The sequence below is a fragment of the Vulpes lagopus genome, chromosome 8 (genome assembly GCF_018345385.1).
Source record: "Vulpes lagopus strain Blue_001 chromosome 8, ASM1834538v1, whole genome shotgun sequence".
Taxonomy (NCBI): Eukaryota; Metazoa; Chordata; class Mammalia; order Carnivora; family Canidae; genus Vulpes; species Vulpes lagopus.
Window position 1 is genome coordinate 133460690 of NC_054831.1, and position 27375 is coordinate 133488064.

The 27375-nt window shown below is 53.1% G+C and overlaps 1 protein-coding gene across 7 annotated transcripts; it reads right to left on the reverse strand.

The window, feature by feature from the left end:
- MFN2 (mitofusin 2) lies at positions 1-27237 on the reverse strand. Of its 7 annotated transcripts, none has more exons than XM_041766431.1 (20): positions 27037-27237; positions 24614-24751; positions 24136-24220; positions 20144-20322; positions 16725-16860; positions 13962-14124; positions 13154-13278; positions 12195-12303; positions 11967-12074; positions 10557-10710; positions 10276-10343; positions 10009-10130; positions 8105-8231; positions 7619-7723; positions 7271-7373; positions 6637-6857; positions 5783-5938; positions 4253-4449; positions 3278-3412; positions 1-1895 (listed from the first exon to the last, which is right to left on the reverse strand). In XM_041766431.1, the coding sequence occupies exons 4-20, from the start codon at positions 20316-20318 to the stop codon at positions 1826-1828; spliced, it is 2274 nt and encodes a 757-aa protein (XP_041622365.1). In that variant the 5' UTR covers positions 20319-20322; positions 24136-24220; positions 24614-24751; positions 27037-27237; the 3' UTR covers positions 1-1825. The 7 variants fall into 7 exon arrangements, with proteins under 7 accessions (XP_041622365.1, XP_041622363.1, XP_041622369.1 ...); XM_041766429.1 differs by having other exon boundaries at positions 24614-24755; XM_041766435.1 differs by lacking the exon at positions 27037-27237 and adding an exon at positions 26696-27030.
- Between the last annotated feature and the right edge of the window lie 138 nt (positions 27238-27375).

The window sequence follows — 27375 nt, forward strand, 5'->3', positions numbered from 1 at the left end:
GTGTTTCCAACGAGGTTTTATTTTAGTTCCAATATTATCAGCAATGATACAGGAGTAACTCAGGCAAGTATGTCACCTTAAGTACATCAGACAAGAAACTCACTGTGTCGAGCAGGTCTCACACTCCAGCAAAGGAACATAAACACAAAGTTAGCAGCATTAAATTAAAGTGCTTTTTGCCACACTTCTGCCGGAGTCTTGTCCTCAGTGGGGAACATTTCATCCTACTTACTGTGTAAGAAACTCAAAATTCCATTTATTGCCCAGGGGCTACATTCAAAAAAATTCATGTTTAGTTTTTAAGTAATTTCTTTTCCCCCTGATAAAGCACAAAATTCACTGGATTGTGTGACCCTGATTTTTCCTGACACTGAAGTGACCACCACCTGGGCCTGGCAAAAAGCTCCCAGCATCCCCCTGCCGTGCAGCGGTCTCGGCAGAGTCCAGCACGTGTCCCACACAGCAGGTGCGCTCAAGGGCTGAGACAAGCGGGCACCTGGAGAGGATGCCACCTGCGTGGCCACCGGCGGAGAGCAGAGGCCACCAACCCATTTCCCAGAAGCTGGCAGGCGGGGGGATTCAAGAGGACGAGCCCCACCTCTTTCTGGGAGAGAGGACCTGCTGGTTTCTAGGAAGTTCTCTGACCTGAACTGCAAAGGCTGCTTGCCCCAGTTAACACCGTGGAGACAGGAACCTGCCCCCACTCCAACCAGTAACAATCCCAAACTCAACAGGAAACATTTCTCAAAGTCAACACGAGGCCCAGATGGGGGTCAGTTAGAGCTCTGGGGGGCAGGGAGGCAGGGAGGCTGGCCCTCCCACGCCGTCCCCCACCAGCTGCAGCTGCGGAGGCACAGGAGGCTCAGCCCAGAGGACTGGTGGCCAAGGGCGGCAGGGGCGAGCCCTCCCTGTTCCCCATGGACTCCACATTCCACCCCCCACCTCCCCACATCCCCCCACCCTGTCCTGGGCGACCCCCACCTCCCCTCCCTCTACCATCCTTCCTTCTGCTACATCCTTGAACGTCCTTGAACCAAACCATCTCTGACCAACAATAAAACCAGATGACACGGGCTAAGGAGCGAGACCGGAACAAGGGATGCAGTGAGAGGGAAGCCGAGCCCCGCTCCGTGCTACCAGCGGCAGCTCTCTGCACGCGGCCCCACCCTGCAGCCAGTCACCTCTGCACCTCTGCGTCACCCGCCCCACCGCACAAGGCTGCCTTGGCCTACAATCCCCACGGCCCCACCTCCAGGACGTGTCTGCAATGTTCTGCCGACAGAGCGAAGCGTGCAAGCGGAAGGGCCAGGCTGACACACAGGCAACAGCCTTCCTGCGATGGACTCAGCCTTTATGGAACTTGTTCCTATGCAACCTGGGAAGAACTCAACCCCCCAAGGCGGCCTTGCTCTGCGTGTGCTGGGGTGTGCGGCAGGCGGGGGTGCTGGGGTCGGCGGTAGTGTCAGCGGAAGAGGGGGCCTGCGTGACAGCAAGCAGGCATTCTGCGGTGCGGGCAGTTCCCAGACCCCGTCAAGCACTCGCGGGAGTCTCCACCAGCGCACCTGACAAAGCAGACACTCGACTCCCTGTACCATGCTGTCCACGGTCATCGTTACAAGTCTCCTCTAGGGGCACAAGCCAGGTCTTCCTGCAACAGCAGGCGAAGGGGGAAGACCTAGTAAGTAAGGGCTCAAAACGGTATGAGACGGGGGGTGCTCTCGTTCTCGGGGCGGCGGCAACGGGCAGGAACTGCGCGAGAGCTGCTGGGAGCCCACAGCGCTGGCGGCACCGCCCTCTCCACGCGGCTCCGGCTCTCAGCTGCCCACTATCTGCTGGGCTGCAGGTACTGGTGCGTGAACATGTTGAGCTCGCTGTCCAGCCAACCAGCTTTGTTCCTGCAGAGAAACGGGTGTTTTGTGGCACTCAGAGCCGATCACAGGTGACAGTGTCACAGGCCAAGGGCTGTTCTAAGCTCCCATGACGTGGAGCCTCAATCGCTCCCACTGCACAGATGAGGAAGAGGCCAGAGACGTTACATAACTTCCTACAGCCACACTGTAGCACTGGAGCCCAAAGTCGAGCTCTTCGGACCCTCAAGCCACACGCTTGGGTCACCTGACCACAGGCAAGTCCCTGAACTGTCTGGAACTAGGTTTTCCTGCTTCTTGGAGAGCGGCTGCATTGCTGGATCTGCAGCCCTTACGGCTTCACCCCATCCCTGTTGGTGACAGCAGCAGAGGCAGCCCCCACCACACACACACCCTGTGCGTCGTTCCGCGTGTCCCTAAGAAAGGACTGACCCAGCTGGTGGGCGGGGAGGGCACATCCACACAGCGAGGGAGGGAAAGTCCACTATGTGCCAAGGGGTTGGCACTGACGTCAGGGGCAGAGGCAGGAAGCACAGGGTCCCCGTGTACTGATGTTATCTGGGGCTGAGCGGGCCGAGGACCTTTGCACACCACTTTTAGGTTCAGCTCTGTGGCTATCATGAAATCTTGCTCCATTTTATAGATGAAAACAAGGGGACCTAAGAAAGCTCTGCAGTCTGCCCGAACATGAGCACCTGGGCCAGAACCCAGGCCTCCTGCTCCTGAGATTGATCCTCTCCAGGAAAGCACTGACTTTCAGCAGGGACCCCCCCCCGGGGGGGGGATGTGGGTGCCAACACATGCCCTGCCCATCACCAGGGACCTTACGCAGCTCTCCTGTGGGTAAAAATGCTAGCATGCCCCCGGCCCTGGGCTCCCACGGAATTGGGAGTGAAGCGTGCAGCAGGTCCAGCCCAGGGTTCCGAGTACACAGGAGACAATGAAAGACAATCAACGTGCAAAGTGTCACAGAGTGCTGGAGCCACACACACCTATTCCTGGCCTGACCATCTCCTACGGGACCCCAAACAAGTTCCTTAACTTCTGGAGGCCCCAGTTTTCCCTTTTAGAAAAAGGAAAGGGGTCACGCGAGCCCTTGAGGTTGAGTGGCACAGCACCCCTCAAGTGCCAGACACATGCCACTAAGGAGAAGGTGCCTGTGACCTGGAACCCGACGGTACCACACTGCCTGGCTCCTCCACAGCTGCCACACGGCCCCGCTGCAAGCATCTGGAGGGCAGCGACTCAACATCCTGCTGGACCTCCAGCGCTGGCGCCGTATCCAGCACCCAGCAGTGTGCCACCTGACATAATGAGGTTCACGTCCACACCCAAGACAGACAAGCAGCGGAGCACCCACTGTGCCCAGCGGCACACCAGAGCCCCCCGGCCTCCCAGGACAGCCTCACCTGAGCAGTTTTGCTTTGCTCTGGAGTGAATCGAGAACCTCAATTTTCTTGTTCATGGCAGCAATTTCCTGCTCCAGGTTCTCCCGGGTGACGTCGACTTGCTGGCACAGATGAGCAAAGGTCCCAGACAGTTCCCTGAGGGAGAGGGAATCGGGATCAACCGGTCCACAAGGCTGTTTTGCAGAACACGGCACTGGCTAAACCCAAGCGAGTGCAGGGCAGCAGCCAGCCCACGTGTCAGCCACTGGCAGCTCGGCCCCATACCATCCCAGTTCCGCAGAAACTTCCCCACCCCTGCCAAGACCGTGCAGGTCACAACCACCACACGCACAGCATCGGCACCATCGGGACAGCCAGGAGCACCCTGGCTTGGGCACAACAGTCCAGGATTCAGATCCCAGCTCTGCTGTGCATCACCCAGTGGAGGGGGAAAGAGACTACTCTTCCAGGTGCAATTTCTCCATTTGGAAAAAGGAGACGCCAATGCAAACAGCATCTATTTCCAAGGGTTCACAGAGAAAATGGAAAATTGGGGGCAAGGTGCCTAAAAAGGGGCTGACCACACAGCGATGTAAGGCAGGCAAGCCAGCACTCCCCTCTAGCAGCCAGGCCAGGCAATCCAGCCCCAGCTGCCCAGAGCTGTGCCAGGAAGGCAGGGCCATGGCTCAGCAGCTCACAGCAATACCTATAAACCAAGCCCTTCCAGATCACCTTTAATAAATGCCACAAGTAACGTCCCTGCTCTTCCCGTAGCCTCCTTCCTTCCTACCTGGTCCCAACCCAGCACATAAGGTGACCCCAGACAGACCCCTCTCCCCGTCCCTGGTCCCAGAGCCGACACTGCACAGCTCAAGGCCAGGGGCAGATGATGTTCGGGACCTGAAGGTTTCCAGGCCAGGTCCACAGGAAAGCTAGAGGGAAATCCTGAACCACAGGAGGTGGCACTAGTCCCTGGGCACTGGGGGGGCCACTCACTGCTGGACTTGGTGACTGCAGTTGGAGCCAGTGTAGCTGATGATGAGCTGTAGCTTCTCGCTGGCATACTCAACAAACTGGCGCTTGAAGGCCCTCTCCTTGGCCTTGGTGGTCCAGGTGAGACGCTCGTAGACATACAGGAGGCCATAGAGCCCAAAGGAGAGGGCGATGAGCCTCCAGCCCACCGCCTTCCACACCTGCAGAGGCACAGGGATGAGCTGACGCAGACTCTCTGCCGTCCTCCTGCCCATCCCCTCAGCCTGCCACAGCCAGGACCTTCCCAAGTCCCCCAGTTCAGAAACAAGGGTAACTCAGTGCTGGCCACATGACATGACTTGTGCAAAGGTGGGGGGTAGGGAAGTGGTGTTAGGACCAGAAGCATGGACCCACTCAGAATTCTTAAAGACGAATGCAGGCATGCTGTAAAGTGACATTCCGTCCCGACAACACTGACAAGCATTCTGCATTTCGTTGCTCAGTGGGTGGCTTCTGTTGGCCTGGTCTATGATGCTTTGGTTCAAGGCAGTGTGGTTACGGTCAAAGAGCAGTGGATGTGAAGCCAAAAATCACGGCTTCAGTGCTGCCTGTCTAATCCTGGTTGACACCTGGGCAAGTTTTTAACAACCTATCTTCCCAAAAGATGCATAATGCTCTTCACCCAACTCTCAGGGTTGTTTGGGTAAAACAGGATATTTAAAAGGGTCACATGACCAATAGGGACCCACATCCTACCAAACCTCTGCTAGGTCATTGCCCATGAACAAAGCAGCACAGCATGCACCAGCTACAGAGAGGAGGGCAAGGGGCCCCAGATCTGTCCCACTGCAGCCTTCCAAATGGAGTACAATTCCTGGCAGTTTTGTTACCGCCACACCTGCCACCAATGTGTAGCTCTAAAAACCATGGCAAAAAGAGCAAGGCCATGTTGTCAGGAAAGCTCAACGTGTTATTACCTACTCTGGCCTCTGTGTGTCTTCGGGTCAGGACTGGGGAGCACCCCAGTTATCAAGAAGGCAGCCTGCGATCTCAGGCCTTCGAGTGGAAAAGGAAGGGCAAGAAAACCAGGAGACAGGCAAGGGTTCAAAGCCCAGCCTGGGCTCTTTGTCCTAAACCCTTTAAGTTCTGCTCTTGGCGTCCCCTCCAAAGAGAAGTCCTGGGCACACCCATCTCTCTAGAACCCCGGTCTGTCCATTTCTCAAGTCTCTTCCCTGACTGTTGTGTGGTGCAGGCCCTGCTGGGGACAAACACGGCTTGAGATCACAGTTCCAATCCTAACTCTATGCAAGGTTGTCCTCCTCTGGGACTGGTGCTGTCTAATCGTCACATTAGTGGACTGAGACCAAAAGAAGTCAACAGATACACACTAAAGCTTAGTCTACAGCTCTACACAGCTACCTGTGAGACCACAGTGAAAAGTCGCTGGTGGACGTGAAAATGCTCCGCGCCCACTGTGACGCACTGAGCCAAAGCAGGAGCCCCCGCCTGCCTGCCCGCCTGCCCACAGCCTTCCCAGGTGGGCCTGTCACTGACCACGCCTCCGACAACGAGAATGCCCATGGAGGTCCTAGACGTCAGGGAGGCCAGGCCGGTGACCATGGAAACCATGAGCTCTTCTTGGGTGAGGGAGCCCTGCGGCAGCGGGGGCATGCTGGGGTTGGCTGGCGTCAGAGGGATGGGGCGCTGCACCTGAAGAGACATGACAGGAGGACTAAGAACACTTGGTGAGCCTCAGGGCCAGGTGTCCGGGAACAGGGACACAGCGCGGCTCTTCAATTTCCAAAAGGCAATAAAAATAAGCTCTGTGTGCAGCAAGGAAGAATTTAGGCTTCATGACAGATGCGCCAGCCCCAAGGGAGCACTGGCCAGCCCCCAAAGTGTAGGACGTGCACCAGGAGCAGAACACACAGTAATTCAGTGCTGTGGACACGAGTGGTTTAAGATCTAAATTGAGAAACATGTTATGCAGATAAACCTAAAACTTCCACATCTAATACTTACATACATAATAAGTTTAGCTAATGTTTTAAGTTTCATAAATATCAGTGCTTAGGGTAAAACTCGACTGATTTGTGGCAAAATTTGGCAGCACAGGTGCCATGGCTGTTATGGCAGGGAACCCCCTTCAGAGCGATCCCTGTGGGCACGTCGGGGTGCCTCAGTCAGCTAAGTGTCTGCCTTCAGCACAGGTCATGACCCTGGGGTCCTGGGATCGAGCCCCCTTTGGGCTCCCTGCTCAGTGAGGAGCCTGCTTCTTCCTCCCCACACCCCCCACTTGTGCTATCAAATAAATAAAATCTAAAACAAAAACAAAAAACCGGTCCCGGTTTCTGCAGGCAGGGTGCAGACGGGCCTCCAGCAATCCCAGGGTGAGGGCCACTGCTTGCCTGGTCATTGTAGCCCATCAAGGCCCGGCGGCTGTTCTTGGGACCCAGGAACCTATTCACCAGCATGGTCCACCCGAGAGAAAAATGGAACTCGATGTCCTCCTGAAAGTCAGCACACAGCTTGTCACAGTTCAGGTCGTAGCTGAGGGAGAAGCACTGCCGAGGGACCAGCATGTCTATCTGACTGCGCACGGACACAGGAAGGAGGGGTTTCAAACCATCTGTCAGGAAGGGAGATGAGGAGAAGCCACGTCAGCTCAGCCCTGGGCCACACCGGTGCCCGGCCTCGGAACAGAGGCTGTGCCAGCCACCGCCCAGGGTGCTGACGGTGTGCGAAGAGTGGGCTCGTGGGGCTGCAAGTGACCCTCCCCAGGGCCCTCCACACCTGCTGACACTTAGGCCCCGTGTGAACTGAAAGCCTGGCCACACCTCAGCCTGTGACTGTCCCACAGGGTAACCCCAGACGGCTCCCTGTGGGGACTGAAAGCACAACACACCCCAAGAACCCGAGCGTATTGAACTAACTCGTTGTCAAAGGTGACAGACAAGGAAAGGGAATCATTCTGAGGACTGGACCCCAAAGCGGGCCTCGGGGCATCCCAAAGGCCCCGGCCGCCAGCCCCCAGGCACTGACCTATCATGTCCTGCTGCATGGCTTGCAGGGAGCTGCTGATGGCCGTGGAGCAGCGGTCGGACATATTCCGGCCCAGTCCCTCCTCTATATGGCGGTGCAGTTCCTGAATCAGGAAGGGAGAGGTTAAGAGAAGCAACCCCACCTCGGGAGTCCCTTCTGAGGAGCCAAGGGACAAGGAAACCCAAGGCTGTCAGCCCGCCCCCTGCAGATGACCTCAGAGTGCTGAGGGAAGCCCGGGTCCTGCCGCCCTGGCTGAGGGACCCTGAATCACTGTCCTACGCGGTGATCCCACCCAGTGGACAAAAGGGACAGAAGCGAGCCCAGAACACCGGCTGCCCGAAGACTCACGTTCTTGTAGACCTTGAGGACCACTGGGGAGGGGTGGAAGTCCATCTGGTAGTCGTCCACCAGCACAGACAGGCGCCTGATCTCTTCCGCCATCGCAGTGGACACCTGCGGGACAGCAAAGCGCACCGTTCGGGCTGGAGGGCGACGTGGATCCGTCCTGCGGCACCAGGAGAGCCTGAGCGATTCTCACCCACCGCACAAGCTTCCCCGAGAGCCGGCAGGCTCCTCAGCTCACTGATGGCAGGGCAGCTTCGCAGGGAGAAGGGATGTTACAGATGGGAGGCCCAGAGGACGAGGACTTGCCCTGGGTCACACAACGGACCAGGGAGCCCTTGGCGGTGGGGGGCACTATGCGCCCGAGTCAGGGCCACAACTTCCTTCTGGAAGGCTGAGAGGCCCCAGGATGAGGACGCGTGTACTCTTTCGCCTTCCCAGCACCCTGGACGCTACTTGGAGCCCAACTCTCCCCGGAGCAGCAATCCTTACCTGCCTCTCCACCTCCTCCGTGATCTGCTTAATCCGCAGCTTGTAGTCCTGAGCCAGGAGTTCCAGCTGCTTGTCAATGAACCTCAGCCGCTCTTGCCGCTCTTCCCGCATTTCCAGGCAGTAAACCCTGAGAGGAAGCACGCGGTTTCAAGAGCGGGTCCCCTCCCAGCCACGTGGAGGAGTGAGGGGACACCGGGAAGCCTGCGTGTGGCCCTGCTGTGGCCTCAGCAGTTTCACACTCATGCCCAGAGATGCGCTCTTGCCCTTCCCAGGTGCCAGCCACGCACTCGGAGGTCCTCCCAACTCCCTCCAACTTGGGAGAGGTGGGGCAGGTGGGGCGGGTGCTTTCAGGGGGCTTACAACAAGTTCTGCTCGTTAACATAGGAAAACAGAAAGCTCAGCCCCACTAGTCATCAGGGAAATGAAATTTAAAAAATAGGTACTACTCTACATAGGCACAAGCCTGACAAAGTCACCGAGTCTGAAGTGCAGGCGAGGCTCGGGGAAAGCAGAGTCCCAGCACACGCTGCTGGTGGGACTGGGAACACACGCAGAGAACGACAAAGGAAAACACGGTAAAACTGAAAATGCGCACACCCTGAGATGAACAGTTCCACCTCCGGGAGTTAATCTCAGACAGACTCTTACAAACGTGCACAAGCGGACACGTAAACTGGTGCCCACAGCAGCAGCAGGGTTTGCAATAGGAAAATAACAGAATCTAAAAAGCAATCCACGGGAGGGGTGCCTGGCTGGCCCAGTCAGTGGAGCATCCAATGCTTGATCTCTGGGTTGTGAGCCCCAGGGTGGGTCTGGAGATTAAATTTGAAAAAAACTTAAAATGAGGTATAGTCCCAAGGGAATACTCTATGCCAGTTCACAGTGATAAACTCCAACTCTGTGTAATCAGCAGGGCAGGAGGCAAAACCAATGCTGAGCAGAGAGTAACGCAAGGTGCACCAGCACGTCCAGGACAACAGGACGTCTGCGTATTTAAAGCACATACAAGCAGCGTTACAGATTCTTCAGAGTTTATGTAAAAGCACTTTTTAAATGGATGATGGCTACACACCAAATCCACACCAAATTGTGCTTGCCTCTGAGGAATGGGCAGGATGACGGTGGGGTAGGGGCTAAAGAATTGAAAGGTATTTAATGGGTTTTTTCTTAATTTAAAACAATATAAAGCAAACATTGAAGGAAGCAAGATGTTTCATGTTATTCTCTATTTTCCTAAATTTTAATTTCTACAAAAAAAGGTTATTTTTATAAAATGAGTGTCCTGGGTGAGGCACCTGGGTTCACTCGGTTGAGCATCTATTGATTTCAGCTCAGGTCATGATCTCTGGGTCATGAGATCGAACTGTGCATTAGGCTCCATGCTCAGTAGGGAGTTATCTTGAGGTTCTCTCTCTTCCTCTGCTCCTCCCTCTACCTCTTTGTCTCTCTAATATAAATATCAAAAAAAAAAAGAAAAGAAAAGAAAAGAACAAAGAAAAATCCTGGAGGAGACACCTGGCTGGCTCAGTTAGTTGGTGGAGCACAAAACTCTTATTCTCCGGGTTCTGAGTTTGAGCCCCACAATGGGTATAGAAATTACTTAAAATAAAATAAAATCTTTTTTAAAAATTACAAATTTGTCCTGCTTTAAGCTCTGAGAAATGCCGTGGTGCTCAGTGTGGTGCCACGCTGAGGCCTCCACATGTGCCTGTGGGGCAGCGTTTCAGGGAACCACGAGGGACAGCCAGACACCCGAAGGCTGTCTTCACCAGGCTCCTCTTCATGGATCCAACTAGGCCTGGTGGCAACCCAGGCACTCGGCTCTGCCGGCCCGTCCGCAGGCGGGGGTGAGGCGATCACTTCCCAGCACTGCCCCCCGTGGGTACACCACCTTCGGTTCTTACCGCTGCTCCTGTGCCGCTATGTGCAGGGAATCCATGATGAGACGCACCGCTTCCGCAATCTGCTTGGCCCGGACTGTGTGCTGCTCGAATTTGGTCTTCACTGCCGACTGGGAGATGCACTCCTGGGACAGACAAGAGGTGCTGAGGAGGCAGAGGCCACCAGGGTCCACCAGCCACGGCCCAAGCTCTGGCGTTCACCACCAGGGACACGGCTGGTGGGCGCCGGGGAGGCACAGAATAACCAGATACCGGAATCAAAGGACTCACCTCAAATCTCCTTTCAAAATTCTGAAACTCAAACATCCTCACTTGGAAGCCTTCTGCAAGAGCGCCCCCTAGGAGAATTGCACCACGTGAGTCCGGAGGTAACTGGGGCAAGGGATGAAATCCCCCAAAGTCAAGCAGACGGGGCACAGGGCTTAAAACAGTGGCCAAGAAGCAAAGAGCTTCTTGCTCAAGGCTCTTCCTACTGCCTCACTCTCAGAACCAGCTTCTAGAAGCAGACTTAGCCTAAACATCAGGGGAAAGGAAGTCCGTTCGAGGGTCACCTCCTTCGGGCATGCCCTGGGCCTTCTGGATCCTGGCGTTGAGCACCTCCTTGGCAGACACAAAGAAGATGCGGTCTCCGGCCTGGCCTCGGTCCACCACACCCAGCTCGTCCACCAGGAAGCTGGTACAACGTTCCATGTGCTGCCGCCGCACCTGAGGCCCAAGCGGATGGCTGAGACCAGGTGGGGTGCCGGTGGGCCCCTCCTGACGGAGCCCACAGCCCCCTGTGCCTTTCTTCTAAAGAACACGTAATATAATAGAGTCACGTCCACTATTCCAAATGTACACACACACGACCTCATCTCCCACCGTCAGTTCTCTAGCCACCACGGTCCCCAAAAGCCACATGACAGGGGCTCCTTGGGGTATAGGCTGCCACAACTATTTCATGCAAATAGAAGCAGAAATGCTGAAACATGCGGGGCGCCTGGGCGGCTCTGTCGCTTAAGCATCCGACTCTGGAGCTGGGCTCAGGTCATGATCTCGGGGTCCTGGGATCAAGCCCCACATTGGGCTCTACATTCAGCATGGAGTCTGCTTCGGATTCTCCTCACCCTCTGCCCCTCCCCACCACTTGTGCTCTCTCTAAAATTAAAAAAAAAAAAAAAAAAATTAAATTAAAAGGAAAAAGAAAGGCTTAAATATGCCCCAAACTGCCCCTTGTGAGAACCAGCACACGGTCTCACTGTGCTGCCCCAGGAGGAAAGGAACCCATGAGCCAGGTTCCAGGAAAGGAACCTAACCTTGGGCTCCATCCTGCCAAGCCGAGTCCTCCCAGGGCCTCGAATATGAAATGAGTGGGCGCCACCACTGGAATATCCTTTCTAGCTCTGAAATCCCAGGGTTCTCCTGCCAGCTGCTTTCCTCGTTAGCCCATTTCTTCCTTTCAACAACTGTGTCACATCCACCTCTCAGGCGAGGAGCATCCCAGTCACTGCCTGGCGTCAGCTGGCGGCTGTGCACTTCATCCCCCGTCACCAATCTAGCACTCCCGTCTCTTCCCTTTCCTTCCACACAGAACAAGTAAAGAATTATGAACAGTCAGGGAGGATCAAGTATTCTCCGCTCCTCCTCCTAGCTTCTTTCCTGGCTGTCTACCGAAGGCTGAGCCTGTTCTACTGCGATTCATTCTTTATGAACCGAAGTGAGCACCGGCCTCAGACAAGGGAGCTGCTGACGTGCTGCGGACGCTTTTCAGACCCGGATGGCAGCCGTCTCAAGAGTAGAGGAAGCCGGGGAGGGGAACGGGGGAAGTGGCGTGAGCGTTCTCAGAGCCTTCAGAGGACACCACAGGGACCCCAGGGAATGCAGGGGAAATCCCTGGTGGTGAACTCAGTCACAGGCTGGAAGAGGCCCTGGGCAGACACACGGGCGGCACTCCCCAGACTGGCGAATAAAGAGCCACCAACCTCTTCCATGTATTCAGGCTCCGAAGCAGACGCGTCCCAGCGGTTGTTGAGGATGAAGATGTTTGGGCGGGACAGGCGCTCACTCACCTTGTGGAAGAACTGCTTCTCCTGATGGGGGAAAGACCTCAGTGTAGGAGGGGTTTTGGCGGCCAAGGCCCTGTGAGCCTCACGCCCCCCTTCCCGCTCAGCTGGGTTCTGGGGCACAGGAAGAGGAGGAGGAGGGGTTACCGTCTGCATCAGGGTGGACTCTGAGTTGGCCACCAGCACGAACACATCGGCGTCCAGGCAAAACTTGTCAATCCAGCTGTCCAGCTCCGTGGTGACATCGATACCAGGGCTAGGGGTGGTGGGCACACTGTCATCAGGCTCACACACGGGGCCTTATTCTTGCTCTGCACAGGCCCAAGGGCAGCCAGGCAAAGGGGTACAAAGCCACAGATCTCAGGGCAACCCGGCCTGACCTTTACTGGAAGGATATTTACTTTTCATTTCATACCCTTCTGGATGGTTTGAAAATGTTTTGTTCCATCTCCATGCCACTTTTAAAGACAATGATTTGTGGAGATGCCTGGGTGGCTCAGTGGCTGAGCATCTGCCTTTGGTTCAGGTCGTAACCCTGGGGTCCTGGGACCGAGTCCCACATCGGGCTCCCTGAGGGGGACCTGCTTCTCCCTCTGCCTATGTCTCTGCTTCTCTCATGAATAAAGAATTAAAATCTTTAAGAAAAAAAAATAACCATTTGTAACTTTACCCTGGAAATACACAATTAAGATAAAATTTTGCACGCGAGTCCCATAAGCACTATAGTGCTGTACTTCCCAGAGGAGTTTTAACCCGACCCCAAAGTGTTCCTTCAAGAGACGCAGAATACCACTGGACCCCACCACCACCAGCTCCCACCTCTAACAGCGCACCAACATTGGGTTGAGGCTGAGACCCTGCTTAACTTTTGGGCGCCACCCCACCTCTTGACAGACCATCACTGGGACATCTCCAGCGCAGTGATGGCAATGGATACAGTAACCAGCCCCCAGGAGATCCAGTGGACAGGAGGACCTGGCTGCGCCAGTCTGAAAAGCAGTCTGTTTAAGCAATGACAGGCCCTGGGGACCCTGGCCCGGATGACACAGAAACAGAGACCTGGGGACTGCCCGTTTTGGACCCCAGGGAGGCTCTTTCCCTCTTACCTGTCCATGAGTACAAGGTCATCCTTCAGAAGCGGGCACTTGGAGTTGGGCCACATCACACTCACCAGGCTGCCAGCGTGCAGCTGCTCGTCCTGGTGAAGGGCATGGGCCAGCTGGTTCACAGTCTAATGGGGGAGGAGGGAAAGGAAGAGAGCTCAGGGCTGAGGAAGTCGCCAGGCAGGAGGCTGCCCGTGCAGCTTGGCACGCACGGTACGGCAGCCCAACTGCAGCCTGACCTTTTTCCATTTCACACAAAAAAGCCAAGAGCTGGGAGCTGAAAGTCTGAAACCACTATTCTTCACTCCTCTCTCAAACTTCTTTCTTGGATGTTGTCCTAAAGCTGCGGTTATTCGGCACTGATGAGCTCTTTATGAACTGAAAGCAACATCTGGCCCCAAACAGGAAAGCAAATGGCTCTCAGAAAATAAACACGGACAGGCCACTAGCTGTTGATTCAGAATCAGAGCCAGAGTGAGAACCACTGTCTAGCAACCGCTCCGGAAACGGGGCACAGGTGCTCTTCACGGCAGAGGAAGGGGCCAGCCCCTCTGCTTGGCATCACGCAAGGCACTGGGGCCTCCTGACTCCCGGTGCTCAGGGTCTTTGAGCCTCTCTGAATCCCTGGCACCTCCTTGACAGCTCAGCTCCAACAGGGCTTCCCACCTCCCTCCATGGGGGGCACCGCTATCTCCCAGGGGCTGCCGATGGCCGGGTCACAAGGGACGTCCTGGTTGGTCTAAGCTCCAAGGCTGCCAGCACGCCCAGGGCTGTGCACTCCAGCTGGTGGGGACCCCCACGGCACCCTCACCTTGACACTCCGCTTCTCCTCCGAGCCCTCTGTGAGGAGGAAGGCCTCATGACCATCTGTGCCTTCGACCCGCAGGAAGCAATTGGTGGTGTGGCCGATCCCAGAGGGCAGAACTTTGTCCCAGAGCATGGCATTGATCACGGTGCTCTTCCCGTTGCTCGTCCTGGAAGGGGATACGGGCCATCAGGGAAGCTCCGGCACTGCAGGCTCCCACAGCGAGGCTGCCGGCCCCCAAGCCCAAAGTCTCGTTCTCTGTGGGGGCACCAGTACCCAGCCAGGCAGAGCGGCGGGTGGACAAATGCCTCTGGCCGGTGCCTGCGCTGTGCTGGTTCATCACGGCAGCCTCCCTGCTAGCGGCTCCCGCTGAGCAGCCCCAGCACGCAGACACCAAACCACTCCTGGAGTCCGCCGGCCGCTGTAAGCCCCTGGCATCACCGTGGACACGACCTGTGCACCTCTAAAGGGGAACCCCCTTGGTTTCTACTGGAAACCACGGGCTCATCCCTGGGGCGGCCTTCCTCAGTCTGAATGACCTGAGCTGAATGACCCCAACATCCCTGGCTTTCCACCAAAGGCCTATTTTCTTGCTCTTCTCTCATCATGTTCCTTCTCACATGTGAAGCCCCACACTTCAGTCCCCAGGGTAACTGTCACAACTGGGGAGATGACTGGAGCGCTCTCGCCAGTCACACCCCTCTTCTACCTTCCGGTGAAGTGAGGGCCACATCTCTGAGACGAGGTTGTAGAAATGACAGCCCCGAGGAGTGGAGGACCACACCTGAGGTCAGGGCCACGTTGATCTTCATAACGAGCATGGTGACCTTTATTTATTTATTTATTTTATTTTACTTTCAAGATTTTATTTATTTATTCATGAGAGACATGGAGAGAGACAAGCAGAGACACAGGCAGAGGGAGAAGCAGGCTCCCCGTGGGGAGCCCAATGTGGGACTCGATCCCAGGACCCTGGGGTCACACCCTGAGCCCAAGGCAGATGCCCAACCACTGAGCCACGCAGGCATCCCTAGCATGGTGACCTTTAATAGAGGTTCCTAAGTGCATGTGACTGATTTACCAACCCTCCTTGCCTATCTATAAATCATACATTCCCTTTGTAGGAGAATAGAGAGCCCTGACACGTCACAGAACAGGCATTAGACCTCCTGCATAACCCTTGAGCACTGAAAGCTGTAAACAGGCACCACTATATTTACACAGAATCAGAAAATGTTATAGGCCCCTACACCTTCTCACTGATGAATGACCCCTGTCCCTTTAAAACCCTCTTGGCTAGGGGCACCTGGGAGACTCAGTCGGTTAAGCATCGGACTCTTGGTTTTGGCTCAGGTCATGATCTCAGGGTCATGGAGCCTGCTTAAGATTCTCTCTCTCTCTCTCTCTCTCTCTCTCTCTCTCTGCCCCATCCCTGCCCTCTCTCCCTGAAGAGTCATTAGGCAGAGTGCCTACTCCTCAGATAACGCCTGTGTGTATATGGCATCCAACCTGTCCAGGGGCCTTCTCCCTATGTTAGATTTTAACTTTTTTGAAGGCACTATGATAAAATAAGAAACGTATTTGTTTTTTATCACCCATTCCTGGCACTGAACTCTGAAAATCTTTAGAATTTCCTAAGTGACAGGAGTGTCTTTTGCCTTTCGTGGGAGCCCCTTTTGAGCACACTTGTGCCTATGCTGATGAGCAGATCAAGGGTGGCTCCCTACTCTCAAAATGGGTTGGTCACCAGAAAGACCAAATGAGAGCACTGGAACTTTCAGCCCCACACACCAACTTCAGGGAAAGGGGGCTGTGGATTCAACTCCATAAAAAATCTTGAACAAAGTTTGATGAGCTTCAAGGTTGATGAAGGCATCCACATGCCCGGAGCATAGTACTTCTGGACGTCACCCTGTGTACCTCTTCATCAAGTTGTTCTTCTGTGTCCTTTATACCAAACCAGTAAATATAAGTCAGTGCGTCCTCAGCTCTGTGAGTGGCTCTAGCAAATTAACCAAACTTGAGGAGTCACAGGGAGGTCCACTGTACCGCCAATGAGAGAGAAGCACAGGATTCCCAACAGCATCAGAAAGGAGGCCAGTCTTGTGGGACTGGGCCCTTAACCTATAAGATCTGATGCTCCCTCCAGGAAGACCGTGTCAGAGCCTAGTTCCAACTACAGGATACCCAGGGTCTGCTGAGAACTGCAGAACGGCTCAGGGGTGCAGGAAACACTCCAGACCTCTAGTATCTACTAGACCTCAAAGTGTAACAAGGAGATCAGTTGACTACAACTATAAAATTCTTGGAAAAAAACAGAGGAAAAGGGCAGCCAAGGGTGGCTCAGCAGTTTAGCGCCACCTTCAGCCCAGGGTGTGATCCTGGAGACCCAGGATCGAGTCCCACGTCGGGCTCCCTGCATGGAGCCTGTTTCTCCCTCTGCCTGTGTCTCTACCCCTCTGTGTCTCTCCTGAATAAATAAAATGTTAAAAAAAAAAAAAAAAAAAAAAAAAACAGGAAAAGCCTCAAGACACTGAATTAAGCAAATTTTTGGATATGACACCATAAGTACAGGCAAAAGAGAATAAATGGGACTACATAAAAATGAAATACTTCTGTGCATCAAAGAACACAGACAACAGAGTAAAAAGACAACCCTAGGAACAGAAGAAAATATTTACAAACCTCATGCCTGGTAAGAGGTTAATATCCCAAAGTGCCCCCTCTCTGTCCAGCCAGGAAGAAGTTGTGAGGGCTTCACAGACTCACCGGCCAAAAAAAGCCACTTTCATGTGCCGCCTGGCCAGCACCTCACTGATGCCCCTCACTTTGGACAGGTAGCCTTTGACGTCCAGAACCTGTTCTTCTGTCGTAACCGGGTCCAGTTCCACATTCCTGTAGGTGTCTGGGGGTTGAGATTGAAAATGAGTTACCGCACAGTCAAGGCAGTTCCACAATCACAAGCCTGCAGGCCTCAGAGACCAGCACTCCCTGCCATCGCCTGCCAAAGGCCGAATCCCTACTGTGGGGCTGCAGCCTAGCAGTTCCGAACAAGGCCTGGAAGCAAGACTGCCTGGGTGTCAGTGCAAGGGAAATACTGCTTCTCCCCTCCTCCAGCTTTGCGACCTCAGGCATGAACCTTTTGGCGTTTTAGTCTCCTGACTCTTAAAGACAACAGGAGTACCTTCCTCCTACCACTGTTGCAAAGATTAAATGAACAAAATACAGAAAGTAAACACTCGAATGTTAACTGCCAATCACTTGTATGTATTTCACTTAACGAACACAGTTTCACTACCTACCAGGCACTGTTCTCATCACCTTCCAAACACAGTCTCACTCACTCCTTGTCATTTCCCGGTCACACACTTTTTAAAATGGCAGAACCAGGACTGGGAGCCCGTGCACCTTCGCAAGACCCTGTTTACTGCTCCAGCCAGGCCTCTCACCAGCCCCATCTCACATGGCACCTCACCATGTCCCCACCCTCGCCATGCTGCCTCCCCATTACTCCGGGCTTTGCTCAGTGCACCCCAACCCCTCCCTGCACGGATCCACTACCTTGAGGTGCTCTGGCTTACTCTCACTTAGCCTTGAGCCTAGCATGGACTGCACAGCCCCTGGAAGCCCTCCTTGGCTCTCCCCAGCCTGAGTCAGGTTCCTTGTTTGTGCTCCCAAAGCACGCTGTACTTCTTCCACCTTCTGCTTACCTCACCATGATGTAACTGTCAAGCTCACCTGCATCATCTCCCGTGTGGTCCCAGCACTTAGCAGATGCACAATACTGGCTAAACTAACAGGTACTGGGATCACTTCACTGCTTTTTCCCAGTGGCCTTGATAGGCAGATGAACAGATGATGGGAACAACTGAGCAAGATCCTGCCCCATCCCATCTAGTACTCACACCAGGAAGGCTGGCCCACGTACATGGGTGTCTGGCCCCTTGGAACACGCTCACTGCTCAATGGCCTGGGTGTTTATGCCCCTGCCGTGGAACGGGTCATGATGGTGCAGCCCTCATGACTGACACTAGTGTTGGTATCAGAGACCCAGACAGCTTGCTAACTCCTGCCATGTGGTTACCAGGGACGGTACAGAGGAAAGACAGCAGTCCGGGAAGGTAGCCCTCGCTGGACGCCAAATCTGCTAGTGTCCTGACTTTGGACTTCCCGGCCTCCACCACTGTGACAAGTAAATTTCTCTTGTTGATAAGCTACCTCCTATGTGATATTTCTGTCACGGCAGCCCAGGCAGATTAGGTTAGCTGTGAACCACTGGGCTGACAAGGGGCACTCAGGGACCACCCAGTGAGTCTCCTCCACATGATGCCATGAAAGGAAGTGACCAAAGCAACAAGGCCTCCCAGGTCCACTGGTCACCTCAGCCTCAGACCATCAACATTCCTCCCACCTAAGGGCACAGGGGCGAGGCCTCTGGAATGCACCCGGAAGGAGCTGGGCTCTTAAGCATGTGGTCACACCTAAAAGAAACAGCCAGTACACTGACTAGTTTTTAGAGTCCAGTCCCAAGGCAGTCACTACGCCCTCCCCTGGCCAGGGCAGTCCTAAACACGTCTCAGGAGCACTCCAGCTCCTTCCCTCCAACAGGAGAGGCCTCATATTCAATCAAAACACCCACTCCTGATGCCAGCACAGAAACACCCTCATTAAGCACATACTCATCCACAGCACCACCTCAGGAAGTGGCTCAGAGCAGCACCAGTGGTCAGCTTGGGCTCTTGGAGGAGTGGCCTGGTCTCCCCCATCTCTCCATGCAGTGCCAGGCACACCTGAGCTGCTCCAAATAAATGGCTAATGAACTGGAATAATTTCAACTACCAATCTTGTAACTTTAAAAATCAGATTTTTGAATTAGGAAACACGTAGGGAACGCCTTCTCTTGCATCAAGCACAACGCTAGGCAGGACATAGAGAGTCCATTCTCAGTCTTTGTTTGCTCAGGCTGCTCTAATGAAATGCCACAGACTGGGGGGTTCATACACAACAGAAATGTACTGTTTCCAGTTCTGGTGGCTGGAAGTCTCAGATCAGGGCGCTAGCCTACTGGGGTGAGGGCTCTCTCCCAGGTCACAGACTTCCCGCGGTACCTTCATGTGGCAGAAGGCAGCTAGAGCACTCTGCGGGGTCTCATTTACAAGGACACTAACCTCACTCATGAGCGCCCCCAACCATGACCTAATCACCTCCCAGAGGCCCCACCTCCTAACCCCATCCCATTAGGTCTTAGAATTCCAACATGTGAATTTGGGGGGCTACAAACACTCAGACCATTGGCCTGGAAGTACCCCCTTTCTGCTGTAAGGGAGCCTTAAGAAGCGGCCCGTCATGTGAACCAACCAACCAGAAGCCAAGACTCTCTAGGAGAAAGTGGAGGGTGAAGTGTGTCCCCAGGGCATTTCCACCCAACCTGGAGAGTTGTGTAGACTAGAACTTAGAAAGCCCCAGTCTCGCCTGAGCGCCTCCTTCACAAACAGGGAAACCAAGGGCAAATGAGACTCAGCTACCAGGTCTTTGCTGACAATCGCAGACACAGGAGCCAATGTGTGCCTTCTAGACAGGGAGCTTGAGAAAGCCAGGGGCTGCTGTTGGCAATCGACTGACTGGAGCCTCGGGACCCCGCCCTCCTCCGCTGATCGAGCAGGGACTAGAGGCTGCACTCAAATTAGAAACTAGTGGAAAAGGTGCCAGTGACGCAAGTTTCCGATGCATGATCCCACTGACTATAAATACCAGAGAAAGAACACCCTGGTCAGGGACAACCAATGCCCACACAGGGCCTGGTATGCATGGTGGCCAGAACCAGGCCAGAGAAAACACCTGGGTTCAGGAGTCAGAGACACCCAGTAAAGCTCTGCTGTGTCACCTGCTGGTACTGAGCAAGTCTCAAAACCCCTGTCTGTTTGTCCTCTACGTGGGTTAAGAGTCACCTACCCCTCACGATTCAATGGCACAGAATTCCTGAATGACGGGTCCCTTGTTTTTCTGGCCCCATCTCCCTGGAGCCCAATCCTACCCGATTCCAAGAGCAGAACAATCCTGAAGGTGACAACCTATCTGGGCAGGAGCTCCCCAACAGCCAGGCTCTACCTCCCCACCCCCAAATCCTCCCACCTAAATCTGGAAATTGAGAGATGAGTGCGCCTGGCCGAGCAGGCTGCCTGTCTCACCTTCAAGGAAGGTGGCGCTCTCCTGGATGTAGGCCCCAAGTTGCTCAAAAATGCCATTGATCTTCTTCTTGGCAGTGACGAAGTGCTTGAGTGGGGAAGCATTCACCTCAGCCATGTGTCTCTTGTCCTTCTTGACTGTGACGATGGAGTTGCACCGGGGGAAAAGCAGGGACATCGCGCTGCAAAAGAAGACAGTGTGAGGGAAGCCAGGGACACCCAGCGCGGACGTTCCGCTAGGGCCGCGGCAAGGTGCAGTGGGAGGTCTGGGGCCAGCTCTGGGGACCACCAAGAGCACGGGCCCTCCAGGACTAGACCCGGGTTGGCAAGATGAGAGTAGGATGTGACCGCTGAGAACCTGTGGGCAGTTTCCCTGTCACAGGGTACAGGCACTCGGCTGGAGCCAAGGCCCTGCATTGAGGCCTTGGGCTGGCTGATCCTCACCTACTGACCAGGGGCAGGCCCTGCCCGCACCCCCTCAGAGGGCCAGGCAGAAATCAGGAAGGGACACACGGAGAGCCCACCTCTCAGCCTTAGGCAGAAAAGCGTGACTAAAATCTCACTTCTTTCCTACACATCACGCACCTGAGAGAAAGCACTGAATACCAAAAACAGTGAGAGCAAAGTGACACTCAAGGTCCATGACCCCCAACACACTCCCCTGGCCAGTGTGCTGTCCAGGTCACGATGGCCCTAATTCCTAACAGTCTTTTGTTTTCATTTTTAATGGTGGTTGGGAGTGGACAAGGATGGGTGATGCTCAAGTGACAGAGGTCTACTTCTGCTGTTTACTTAAAAACATGTTATCAGTCTCTTTCATTATAAACGTGTACCCTCTAGAAAATGTAGAAACCAAAGGAAAAATCCATAACCCCACCACCATTCTATGACAACCACTAAGAACACCTGCTTCTCAGCAGTCTGTTTCTGGGGAGGTAGCTCTCTTGCTCTTGATCACACACACATCTTTAGGGCTCATATTTTTCAAATAGCAGTGATATGTTAGGGGCTGTGAAGCTTAACTCCAAAGTTCTAGAGATCTTTGGTCAAACTCCAGAGAGGCAAACAGACCAGAGAAGGTGGCTGGTAATCTCTGCTCCCGCAAGTGCCTGCTCCTGCAGAACCCTCAGATCCTGGATGTCAAAGGGCAAAGGCTCCTCCAAGGATGGGGGTAGTGTGCAGAGCTGCGTGTGCCTGGTCCTATGGTTCCACACCCAGTAAATTCTTGTGGGCCACTTCCTCCCCAGCCGCTCCCGTCACAGCACGTCAGCTGTCAGAGCCAGCACTCAGCACTCACTGCACCTGGGATGAGGAGGCTCACGAGTGACACACACAAGAAATCTCCCAAGGGTGCCAAAGGTCACTGAACAAGCGCCTGAGAAGCAGAAAGAACATCTAGAGAAAGTGTAAAACAACTGAAAACTGGCTCTCAGGATTTAATCATCCCAGAGGGCAGCCCCAGTGGCTCAGCGGTTTAGCACCACCTTCAGCCCAGGGTGTGATCCTGGAGACCCGGGATCCAGTCCCACGTCGGGCTCCCTACAGGGAGCCTGCGTCTCCCTCTGCCTGTGTCTCTGCCTCTCTCTGTGTCTCTCTGCCTCTCATGAATAAATAAATAAAATTTAAAAAAAAATCATCCCACAGAGTAGACAGACCCACAGGGAAATAACAACATTTCACCTAAACCTACAAATTACTTCCTTAATGCTTTCTAGGGAGACAGGAGAGAGAAATAACTGTATGTCCATTTCTACCTTCCTCCTCAGTAAAACTCACAACTGATTTTCTTAGGGAGGAGGTCATGTGTCATGGACTTCTGAGGTCACGTGAAAGAAGAGGAATTGGGAAGAAACACCACTGGCTCCTCCAAAGCTGAAGAGTGCACTGAAATCAGGCTTCACATGGCCCCGCAGGTGAGACTCTCAAAGAAACAGGGGACGAGTGCAAAAAGAGGAAAGCATCAAAAGGAAAAGAAAAGGGGTACAGGATAGGGTGCGATACAGCTGTAGAGGAGACTGTGGAATCAGACAGAGCTAGGATCAAATTGTCCTCCTTCTTGGCCACATAAACTTGAGCAGGTTATTTAACCTCAGAGCCTGGAATTCTTCACGTGCATGACAAGTGTGACGCCACGCAGACTGAGGAGACACGGTACCTAGTTACAGGTAGTTTCACGTGTTATAAAGCAACAAGAAAAACTCCACTAGCAAGATCACATGACTCTCCCCTCAAATACCCAGCCTTTGGGGAAGGGCAGAGACATCACCACCAACACACCCAGGGCTCCCCCACCACTGCCATAGGGAATCCAGTAAACAGGTCTGCTCAGGGCTGAGGATCTGCAGGGCCCAGCCTGAGAAGCAACTTGCTGGCAGGCAGAAAGTTCCCTGAGATCAGGGAACTAGAAGCATGTGTTTTCAAGTTCTGGGTCATTGTTGCCAAGCCCAAAGGATATAGACCCAAAAACGTTAGTATTTAGTAAGTGTAAGATTCAAAGGCACGCACATTGGTCAAAGCTTGGTGGGTCAAGGTTACATGATCTGCTTGGAGTCACACCAGTCCAGAAGCTAACCTGCTCTCACCACTCCCCGGCCTGCAGCAGCGTGCCCTGGCCCTCCCTCATGGATCCACCTCCAACCCATCCAAACAGTCTGATTTCCCTGGCATGGTTAACTCCCAAGCTGAGGTTCTGTGTTTGTGTTGCTGCTTCTGGCCTGGAATCCTCTTTTTTCACCCATTTGGCATTCCTATTATCCTTCTAGACCCAACTCTAGTGTCACGCTCTCTGTGAAGCCTTCCCTGACATCTCCAAGAAGGACATGCAACCTTACCAGACTTTTGGGTTTTTTAATCACACTGTCTCCTCATCTACCCAATGAGTTACCAGAAAGTCTGACAGAGTCGTGACCTACTTCCATTTCCACTTTCTTCCTCCACAACTGAGAGAGACATGGGTGAGTTAGTGACTGCCCCTTACTGGGAGTGCCTTCTTACCCTTCCATCCCTGGAATACACAAATCTACTTTTTTCTCAAAGAGCAGCTTTTGGTGAATCATCTGTTTCTTAGTGTTTGGAGCTCAGGGAATCAAGAGAGTTGAACCTTTCATATTCCAAATCTGATCCTTCAAAGAGCAAGCTGGACATACATACATGCACAGATGGACCAAAGTTCCAGAATACGCACACACAAGCCAAGACAGGGTCCCCACTATCTTGGGGCTTTGCCTGCTGGCTTCCTATCCTTACAGAGTGGTAGGAAGCAGCTGGGTTCCTGTTCCTCCTCTGGGAAGCCCTGATGGGCCTTACTTTAGGGCAGGGCTCACCACAGGCATGTGGAGGCCAGTCCCCCGGGGCCAGCTGTGTCAGAGTACCTCTACTATCAGCTATACATTATGTGGCATGCTTCAAGCTGTTGTGATAGCCACAAAATACTCTTCAAGTCATGGTTTCTGATAGTTTACAGAAACATTTCCCATAGTATGGTCCACAAAAATGTAGTACACCCAATGCTACAGGTAAAAATTTATAGACTTGCTAGTTTTTCCATAGTAGAAAAAATTTATAAAACACTATATACCATGGTCGGCCTCCATCAGAGCACATGACCAAAGCAAAGACTTTGGAAAGGAAGGCCTGTTATAAAGACACTAGCTTAACTGTATTTAATGCAACATTTCACAAATGTATCCAAAGGAACTTTTCTTCTATGTAACAGTTTTTTAAATCCTGAGGAACATACTTTGGGGAAAGCCTCATTCATCCTGGTACTTTCCCTCTCCCGCCCCCAAGAAAGTGTTAGGGGCATGGTTATTAACAGATGTTAACCTAAGACCAGAACCAAACCCAATTCTCAACTGAAAAAAAGCTTGACCTCGACCTAGGCTATTAGTTGAGGAGTATTAGGCGTCTTGCACGTGGGAATAGCAGTAACAAAATTCACTGCATGGTGTGTTTGGATCCCAAGCATAGTCCCTGAATCCACACCACCTCCTTACCCAGTTTTATGCACAGCAACTCCTAGCAGGGAAAATAAAATAGGTCCACGGATCGTCTGCTGGCACAACTGGAGCAGAGGAGAAGCTGAGAAATTGAAACAAAAGAGTATACAGGGTAAAGGGAGCGGAGCAGACTCCCAGCAGAGCTGTGATAAGGAGCCAGTCTCTGCTGGGCAGAGAGGGGGAGGGAGGAGCCAGTATAGCAGAGAACAAGGGAGACAGAGACTAACTTCAAGGAGCCCAAAGATTCCAGCCACGTTTTGAACTGTCAATCTTTAAACAGGCTCTCTCCACTACCAGTGAAATCCTCCAGGAAGTAGAAAAGACATACAGTTTTTTTTTTCAACACAGATTGGAAAACTCCAACTCTGTGCAAAGATGACCCCATCCAAGATATGTGCCACTGGGTGGCCAGCAGAGCACACCCCTTTCCATTCAACCCAGATCCAGGGCGCCAGATGTCACAGCCACCACTTACTTTTTAGATAGTGAGAGACCTTCACAGGTTGGGCATCATGGGTATGCTGGAGTCAAAAATGACGATAAGAATCTGAGTTATCTTCTTTCCGGTGTCTCAGGTTGAGGTTGACTACTGATTGTGTTGACTCCACCAATTCTGACTTATTGGAAAGGAAAAGGAGCATGTCAACAAGCAGCATGTTTGAAAAAGCGCACAAAACATGTTTAATCACGTTGGAAGCCAAACAAACTCATCCCCGAGGGAAGCTTAGTCATTGGCCGCACTAGGATAGGATGTGAAGGAAGTGCCCTGGAGAAAAACACAACACACAGGTGGGGACAATCCTGCGTATGCACACACACGTGGTCAGCCATGTGCTGGTGGGAAGCAGGAGCTCTGGGTAAAGGCAGGTCGAGTAAAGGCAGGTCGAGAGAGGAGAGGAGAGGAGGTAGTGCAGGGGGACAAAGACTGGGCTTGAGGATTGTGAAACTGAGGCCGGGGGGGGGGGGGCGGGGGGGGGGAGGAAGAAAAGTAGAACTTATTGAAAGACTAGGTGTGGGGCAACCCAGGTGGCTCAGCGGTTTAGCACCACCTTTGGCTCAGGTCGTGACCCTGGGGTCCTGGGATTGAGTCCCATGTTGGGCTCCCTGCGTGGAGCCTGCTTCTCCCTCTGCCTGTGTCTCTGCCTCTCTGTGTTTTAAATAAATAAATAGATAGATACACAAATACAAAATAAGATAAATATAAATAAAAATCTAAATAAAAAAATAAATATAAATAAATAAAAATAATGAAAATATTAAATAAATATAAATAAAAATTCAAAGAACTAAATATAAATAAAAGTAACAAAATAAATATAAACAAATACAAATGAATAAAATAAATATAAATAAAATAAGTAAATAAAAATATAAATAAATAAAATAGGGATCCCTGGGTGGCGCAGCAGTTTAGCGCCTGCCTTTGGCCCAGGGCGCAATCCTGGAGACCCGGGATTGAATCCCACGTCGGGCTCCCGGTGCATGGGGCCTGCTTCTCCCTCTGCCTGTGTCTCTGCCCCTCTCTCTCTCTCTCTCTCTGTGTGACTATCATAAATAAATTAGAAAATAAATAAATAAGGAAATAAAATAAATATAAATAATAAATAAAATAAATATAAATAAAATAAATATAATTTTTTTAATTTTTATTTATTTATGATAGTCACAGAGAGAGAAAGAGAGAGGCAGAGACACAGGCAGAGGGAGAAGCAGGCTCCATGCACTGGGAGCCCGATGTGGGATTCGATCCCAGGTCTCCAGGATCGCGCCCTGGGCCAAAGACAGGCGCCAAACCGCTGTGCCACCCAGGGATCCCTAAATAAAATAAATATAAATAAAATAAATAAAAATCTAAATAAATATAAATAAAATAAATATAAATAATGAAAATGAAAAAATAAATAAAAATCTAAATATATAAAGTAAATATAAACAAAAATAATAAAATAAATATAAGTAAATAAGAATAGTGAATAAATAAAATAAATATAAATAAGTAAATAAAAATAATAAATATGAATAAGTAAATATAAGTAAAATAAATAAAAACATAAATAAAATATAAATAAATAAAAATAATAAATACTATAAATATAAATAAAATGAATAAAATAAATAAAAATCTAAATAAAATCTAGATAAATAAGTATAAATAAATAAAAACAATAAATAAAATCTTTAATTAAAAAAAAATACATGTGAAAGACTATGTGTGCTAGATGCTATGAAATATCTCACTTAATCTTCGATTCCTTGGGGCAAACAGAAGCTTAGAATCCTTTAAAAAAAAAGGAACGCAAGAGCCTGCTAACAGCGGCCGAGCAGGACCCTGCGGTCAGCCCCCCGCAAAGCGCTGGTTTTTGAGTCGGTGGAGCCGCCTTCCTGCACCCTCGCAGGTCGGGAGGGCGATCCTCTGAGGCTCTTCTGGGAGGAGGCGACAGAAGTGGCAGGAGGAGGGCGACACAGGGTCGGTCCGAGGGCGGCAGCCGGGCAGCTCGGTTAGGGACGCGCCCGGTTAGGGACGCGCCCAGCAGCACCTGCCCTGCAGGGGCTTTACCTTCAGCGGAGGCGTCAGACAAGGGCCGCCCCCGCCCGGGGCGCAGAGGCCGGCAGGGGCAGGGGCCGGGGCCGGGGCCGGGGGCGAGCGCGGGCCCCCGCGAGCTGAGGGGACGCGGCAGGCGGACGCCGCTCAGGAGGCTGGAGGCGACACGGCGACGCGGCCGCGAAGGATGCGAGGGCGGGGCGCCCAGGACCCTCCGGGGACCCCCCTCCGCGGCGAGGCCGCCCGCCTGCCCGGCTCCCGACCCCCCGGCCTTCCAGCGTCCCCGCCGCGCCGCTCAGGACTCGCCGGGCCGGGCCTGGCGCGTCCCCACCCGCGCGGCGCGCTCGCCCTCTCACCTTCACCTTCCCGGCCTCGCGGCGGCCATCATGCCCCCGACGTCACCAGACGGCGCCGCCCGGAGAGAGGCGGGGGGAGGCGGAGGAGGGAGGACGCGCGCGTCACCAGCGCCGCAGCTTCGCCGCGCTGCCCGCGGTCAGTCGTGCGCGGGGGCGGGAGCGGGGCGGCCTCCGAGCTCAGCCCGCCAGACCTCGCCACGCCTCGCGGGTCAGGGGGTCTGCGGCTCCCGCGCCGGGAGAGGCGCCTCCAGCCGGTGGGCTCACCGCCGGGAGCGTCCCAGGCGCATGACGTAAGCCTCGGGACTCCCGCTGCATCATGGGGGCTGTAGTTCCGCCCGA

Coding starts and splice junctions, on each gene's coding strand:
- MFN2 (XM_041766431.1), bottom strand. CDS start 20,318: ATGTCCCTGCTTTTCCCCCGGTGCAACTCCATCGTCACAGTCAAGAAG. Junction 12,075..12,194: donor AGTCCACCCTGATGCAGACG/GTAACCCCTCCT, acceptor TTCCCCCATCAG/GAGAAGCAGTTCTTCCACAA. Junction 10,131..10,275: donor ATTTTGAAAGGAGATTTGAG/GTGAGTCCTTTG, acceptor TGTCTGTCCCAG/GAGTGCATCTCCCAGTCGGC.